Below are 7,468 nucleotides of genomic sequence, written 5' to 3'. Positions count from 1 at the left end.
TTGCAAAATCTATAATTTGCATATTTTCATATCTAGTACAGAGTTATAACATTCCACTATTATATTTTCAACAAGCTATTCCAAACTACCCAGATTAACTATTCCTACATTATACAATATAATATGTAAAATCGGTCTCAATCATATCCTGTGGAACTTAATTGGTGCACCGTACTGAGGATGTACCATAAGAACAGTGTATGGAGCATGCTGGTATTTTTCTGACAGCTCAAATTTGAAATGTTGGAGAATCATACTCAAACCCATCTTAGCCTCAAGAAGTGCAAAATTCTGGCCAATGCATATACGTGGGCCCCACCCGAAGGGAAAGAAGGCTAACTGCCCATCCTTTGTTGCCTTTGAGATGCCCTCAGCAAACCGTGTTGGTTTGAACTCGGTTGCGTCAGGACCCCATATGTCAGGATCATGATGGATGAATAGTATTGGCAATGCAAGAACCACACCAGGGGGAATGGTTACATCTCCAAGTTGCATGGTTTTGTATGTTCGACGGGTAATCATAATAACCGGACTATACAGGCGAAGCACCTCATATAGTATCATGGTCACCTAAAATTGAAATTCAATTTCAAAAATATGAATATAACAAAATGTAAAGGTGAGTTCTTAGAGCAACAATTGTATAGTTAGCATTGTAGAAGGAAGTTTTCCCTTGTGAGTTCACAACCATTAATGTTAAGGCTTTAATAAGATCTGTTTTATTGGGATACACATATGCCTTGGCACTATCAGAAACTGTTGTCATAAGAACTGGATTCATAATTGTCTTATATCCATGACCAGAAGAAAATAGTAACTATCGCATACAGTCATACCATTGGACACACATAATGATAGCCCTTCTGATATTGTGTGAAAACCAAATTTGTCCATCTTTAGAAGAAGGTGGCAACATTATCTCTCTGCATCCACAAAATTAATATTTAAAACTCACAATTTTTAGTCGGCTCAAGCCATCAAAATCTGGCTTATTCCTCCCAAAATGTTGCAAGACCTCCTCACGCGCCTTTTCTTGCCACTCAGGATGCATGCTCAACACGACCATAGTCCATGTCAGTAGCACTGATGTGGTCTCCTGTCCCGCAAAATAAAATAGCTTGCACTCCTTTATCACATCTTGAGTTGTCATACCAAGACTTGAGTCTGATTTCCCGTTTTGCCTCATTTCCCTCACGTTTGATTCCAACAAAAGACTGAGCAGATCATCTTTTGTGGTCTCTCCATTTTTTATGGCCTTCTCCCTTTTTGCAATTATGCCAATGAGAAGTGTTTCGATCTCTCTTCCGATCTGCTTCATCCTCCTATTGTTTTCAGTTGGTAGGTACCTGTGACACCAGTGAACAACTTGTAAAGAATATTGACAAGTATTTCAGTTCTTGAGAACCAGCTTTTAGTCTAGTGGCAAAGGGAATGCTCACTTGTTCGAAACCCGGAAGGGGGAATTAGAGGAGCATATATAGAGGTTAACCAATTTGACCTTTTCTGTTCTTGTTTGTCTGTTTGCATGTTTCTTTGTTTATTTAACATAGCTCTTAAACCTTGTTACACAATACTGCTATAATATATGAAATGTTGTGGAGAACTTGAGATACATAATACGGCAGAAGAGAAATTTAAATTGGTCAGCTGCTGCACGTTGTCTTTTTTTTTTTCTTGCTCAGGAATCATTAAACTGATCCCAAAATTATTTTCCAAATAAAAGGCAAAATAATATAAGGTAAATGGACTCATACCAGCTAAAAGGCAGGATGAAGGTTGGAGCAGCTTTGATGAAAACCTCAGCTAGCTCACTTTGCAGCTGGAAAATGCGTCTCCCTTCCTGGTAACTACTGCCAAATGCTGCCCTTGAAATTACATCTCCAGTTAAATTTTGCATATCTGGCCAAACATCCAGCTCAAATGACCCATCAGGCCCCACTGAGTTCTCCCATTTGTCAACTAACTCATCACAAGAGGTAGAGAATGCTGGTAGCATCCTCTGAAAAAGAAAAAAGTTTTAATTGGCTTCCAATTAAGAATAATAGAAGTGTTATGTCCATATAGTCAAAATTCAAAACATAAAAATATATAACACCATTTTTTATAACTTGCAGTGTTTAATTTGACATCCTAAAACTGAATGGTTGCCATTGAAATTAACACCGTCTCATAAATATTAGTTGATATGGAAATGTCTACTTAAAACTTTGATTATTAAGGCTTAAGCCTGATATAAAAGGACAAACTGAGACCAGCAGTACCGATTTAATACATAATTTTATAGAACACATCATAAACCACTACAATGCCAGTACCAGAGAAAAACTATTGGCACTAATTTTATCCATCAACATTGTTCCTACTTTTCCCACAAGTACAAATTAATAAGGTGCAAACTAATTAAGTTTGGTCCAATGAAAGAATTTTCTATCATAGATAGCTAATTTGTTTTTGTGTGGAAGGTTACATTTATCAGCAAAGCACCTAGATCACAAAGAAAGAGCCAGGAATATGTCACAAGCATTTAGTACTTTCCCAATTTTTATTTTAAGACATAAATTACCTTTAACTTCTCTACATGAAAGGCAGGGTTGAGAATTCTTCTATGTTTAGCCCATTTGTCCCCTTCATAACTCACAAGGCCATCAACTAACAACTGAACCAATCGGCTTATTTTCTGTTTCTCAAAGTGCCCGAATTTGTTGGATAGAATTTCTCTCACTAATGCTGGATCCCTGATGGTAATTCTTGGGATGGGCCCTAACCAAGTAAAAGACTGTTTGCCTATATTTTGTAAAAGTGAAATCACATATTAATCCAATTACAGGTTAAAAGCAGTGTTATAAAAACCGGACCGGACTGGTTGGTTGACAAACCGGTTTTCTCATAAAACCGTGGGCCGTGCTGCGTAAAATCAATTTTTTTACAAGTTTGATTCACTTCATTTTTTTTTTGTTCTTTTCTTCCAGTCTCTTCCTTCCTGGATTGTTCGTGCTGGACTCATATCTTTGGTTCCTTCTTCGATGTTGGTGATTCGCGACGATGTTTCTTTCTAAGATCCCCTGTAGTGGTGGTGTAATTTGACTAATTTTCACTGCTCTATTGGGGTGCTCACTGAATTTTTGGCCTTTCTTTGATCATCTGTACGAACTGATTTGATATACCGATTTTCTTTTATTCTTGCTTCTATTTTCATTCAACTATTTTCCTCAATACATGCAGTTTCAGTGTGATACGCCTGAAGGGCAGCACAACCTTTCTCAATACATGTTTTTGGATGGTTCAGAATTTTCAGATCAATTAATTTTCTTCTAATCTAAAAAAATAGTAACAAAATTCTAAAAAATGTAAAATTTAGTTTAAATGTACATATTCATATGAAGACTATGTTGAATCTGGGGAGGATCTACATTCACCCATACGGGTGCTAAGTCACCATATGATTTTAAAATTTTAGTTATGTATAATGAAATTTAATGAAAATTTATTTTTTTAGAACTTTTTATATAGCCTAGCTCCTCTCATAAAATATGGAGAAATTTAGATATATACCCATCAAAACTTCTTCAATTAGATATTTCCCCATCAAAACTTTAAAATTAGTTATTTCCCCATATAAACATAACTATATTATAAATATACCCATTACTCAATTAAATCAATTAAAAACACTGGTTAATAATAATAATAAAATAAAAAGACAATTATACCCCTTTTAATTAAATCACTGCTATGTCTCTCATCAAATATGATAGGTGGGACCCTTTTTGTATGTCTCAATTAAATCGCTGTTATGGTTCTTCCTGAACTCGGAGTTAATGCACCCTCTTGAATTTGCTTGCTGGCTCATGGAACACCAGACTCCTGAATAAAGAGTCTCCTTCCTCCTCAGTCGCTAAAGGGAAAAAAAAATGGAGATTTGCGAATAAGAATAAAAGGACAACAGCAGCGAAAATGGAAACGGGGAAATTGGGCTCCTTTGATTGATTCCTTGCAATTACTGAATGAGGAGGATGAGGAGAACATACTGGTCCTACCAATTTGTCCTACGGTTGCAGGAATAAAGAGAACACCATAGTGCTTAGTTCTCGGGCTTCTCGGGTTAACTTAGTCAAACTGAGCAATTGAGAACATAATAGTTTAAATCACTTGTACAGGGAGAATTGTGACACTCATACGAGACCATTTGAACGACCAATTTGGTACAAACAGTAGTAACAACTAAATACATGAAAAGATTGCCCGAATAGATCACCATAAACAGAATGTACAACGTCAGACCACTACCCTGTCATATTTTCTTTTTTGAAACCTGATTATAGTAAAAGATATTTGGCATAATGATAGAGTCATAGAACCCAAATTCATTTGAAAAGAAAGCTTAATATAAGGATGACACTATTAAAAACCCAAACCAGTTGAAAGTTGAAAAGAAAGCTTCATATCAGGGTTTAAGGGCTGTATGTGTCAGTCAAAGCAGTATGCTAGAATATGTAATAGGGTCAATTTTCTATATACCCTTCAACTTGTCTTGAGTTTCTTATTTATCCCTCTAGAGTTGAATATATTGTATATACCCTTCAACTCTTCAACACATTTTTTATTTCTCCATAACAGTAACAAAAAAGTTTATCTCAGTCAAATAATATAAAAGATTCACTAGTCATATTTAGTTTATAAAAATGGACGAAATTACCCCTATAAATTAAAGAACACCAGTTCTTTCTCTCCTCTCCATTGTTGTATTGTATCCACCAGTGAAACTCTCCCTCGTCCCTCCTTCTGACTGTCTCTGACATTGTTCCTTTTAGAATCTATTAATTCGCTCGCTCCAACACTCTCTTCTCGATAATAATTTTGCTTACTCTTTGCTCTCCAATTTGTGATCTAACGTCCTTCAAAGCGGCCGGCTGAAGGGGACTCGTTAAATTTGACATTGACGGTAATCAAATTGAAGATGCTTGTTGATCCAAAATGCATATGATGGTCAATGTTTCCAATTCATGTAAGTCTTTAAATTGGTTGGTGAGTGGTTATGTGATTAAAGACATACACTTGATGACCAATTCAGTTTTTTATAGAACTTTTCCATCGCCATTAATTTCTTAATTAAATTAACTCTTTGCTCTTCGAGATAGAAATGATGAAGTGATAGTAATACTATTGGGCGTTAATGTACATTTCATGGTGTGATACTGATAGCTCTATAACACGTGTCACATGCTTCCTGGTGAGGCATTTTATGTGTTTTCAATTATTTAGCTAAAGAGTTAAATTTTCTTTTTGTAAATTCATCTCACAATAAAGTAATCAATTTTGTACATATATTGTCATTCATCAAATATATACCAAGCAAGAGCAGGATACTGATATAAGCATGTTTATTTGATAAAGGTGTAGATATATACCAGTATACCACCCTGTTTCATCAAAGATATTTTAGATAATAAAAGAATATTACTGTTTGTAATTAATACATCATGTAGGTACTGTGGTGATATATAATTAGTTAAGAGTTGATAGTCAATGTCTTTGTTTATTTATAGAGATGTTCAAATTATCAGCATTGGCATAAAAAATCAAAGGGCTTTTTCTGAAACAAAGTGAAATTAATGTCAAATTATTACCAAAGGCACTGTTAAATTGGAGGGGGATCACACGGTGGGGGTTTGTGTGTGGGGGATGGGTGGGAAGATAAGGAGAAGAGAGAGGATCCTATCTTCAATTGAAGTATTTTACATTATTTGGAGTTGCATAGCAACGATAGGGCATCAAAGAGAGAAGGGATGAGGCTGGAAAATAATGATACGAGAATAAGGGATCATTTCGTCCTTCAAGACAAAGAAGGGTAAAATTGTCTTTTTAAAAAAAAATAGAGGTAACCATGGTTTTCCATAATTTAACTAGAAGGCTAATTATTTAAAAGACAAATAAGAAATAACTTAAATTGTTAAGGGGTAAATAAGATAAATTAAAGAGTTGAGGGATAAATAAGAAATCATAAGAGTTTTGAAGGGTATAGGAAAAATTAACCCTATGTAATAAAGCACAAGAACTACACATATGACTTTCGAAGGATACATAGTACCACTTACCAGAATAATAACATAGATACTTTGTTCAAGTCAAAGTTTCTAGGGATCTTAATGTAATTTTTGTTCAATTTGGTACTTTTTTGACATTTGTCTCAAGTCTCAACCTTGAACAATTTCAGTTCTGATATGATATATGGGTTGTCCCTGATACAATGGGTCGTGAGAGAGCGACTAAGCTCCGATTAAGCAAAGAGGTGGAGGGATTTGTTGACACAGCATCGCTCCTATCAGATCTCACTGACACTGATCGGATCTCATAGACGCTGATGAGAATGGAAGCAAATAACACTGCTGATTTTACTGATGAGGAGGGAATAACATTCCAGAGATCGATCAAAAGAGAGAGCGAGATGGTGATCGGAGGCAGCAATAGCTGGTCTTTGCATTAGATGCCATTCCAATCAAAGTGCGAGATCTAGAGGCGCAATCTGCAAAGCATTGTTGAATCAGCTGTCGTATTAAAGAAATCTCACCTTTCGTCTAACAACATAGATGACGATGCAAACAACAACTCTTCTTGCACAGTGAATTTCCACAACCATGGGATAATATCTAATGCTTTGCCAGAAATCGAGGCAAAGATGACAAAACAAACAGTTCTGATTAAGATCCACTGTAAAAACCGTAAAGGAGCCTTAGTGAAGGTCTTGATTGATATAGAGGCACTTGGTTTTAGTGTTACCAGCACAAATGTGATGCCATTTACCGGCTCGTCTCTTGACATCACAACTACTGTTCAGGTACATATTAACGACTAGTTTGTCTTTATTTATAGGTAGTCAGATATTATTGCTTTAAGTTCACAAGTATGCCATTTTGAAAAATAAAGACAAAGAGGTGAAAGATGTCATGCAACTGTTTGATAAAATGACTCAAAGAGGGGTACTATTAGCATTGTTGCCATTGTATTACCATCTACCACTTGTTCAAGGAATCGTAATGTTTGATACGTGAGCTTTAAAAGTTTGATTTAATAGGTTAAATGTTTGATACTTGAGTTTTACAAGAATAAATCCAGATTTGTTATTCTTATTTGTGCATCAGGAAGAGATGGTGAAAAATGGTAAATTAATATAACTCTTGACTAATTATTGGTCTCAATTCTCAGTTTCTCACCCACCCCGTTTTCATCACTTTTCATCAAATCAGATAGTCAAAATTAGATTGTCAAACTTCAATTATGTGAATAGTTATTTAGAAAATGTTTTGAGTTCAACTGCTTGATTCCTATCCCTGTTGCAGGTCACCTGAATCTAATGGCCACAATTTAGCTTACAGAGAGTATTAATCTCTTATTTTCATATTGTTGTTCATCCAATATATTAGACTACATTAATTTTGCAATTTCTGTTTTGAGGTAAAGAGGTGAGAGA

At 35.3% G+C, this 7,468-nt stretch overlaps 1 protein-coding gene across 3 annotated transcripts in view; it reads right to left on the bottom strand.

Moving 5' to 3' along the window:
* Positions 1-7,468, bottom strand: part of LOC144546675 (cytochrome P450 CYP72A616-like) — a 94,457-nt gene continuing 86,989 nt past the window's right edge. For all 3 annotated transcript variants that reach the window (XM_078295210.1, XM_078295209.1, XM_078295206.1), the window contains exons 2-5: positions 2,564-2,784; positions 1,755-1,999; positions 956-1,346; positions 1-570 (exon numbers count right to left, since the gene is read on the bottom strand). In XM_078295210.1, coding sequence (XP_078151336.1) covers positions 142-570; positions 956-1,346; positions 1,755-1,999; positions 2,564-2,784 — 1,286 coding nt within the window. In that variant the 3' untranslated portion in view covers positions 1-141. The remainder of the gene's footprint in view (positions 571-955; positions 1,347-1,754; positions 2,000-2,563; positions 2,785-7,468) is intronic.

The sequence above is a fragment of the Carex rostrata genome, chromosome 30 (genome assembly GCF_964058835.1).
Source record: "Carex rostrata chromosome 30, lpCarRost1.2, whole genome shotgun sequence".
In the NCBI taxonomy this organism is placed as follows: Eukaryota; Viridiplantae; Streptophyta; class Magnoliopsida; order Poales; family Cyperaceae; genus Carex; species Carex rostrata.
This window is presented reverse-complemented; position numbering and strand designations above follow the sequence as displayed.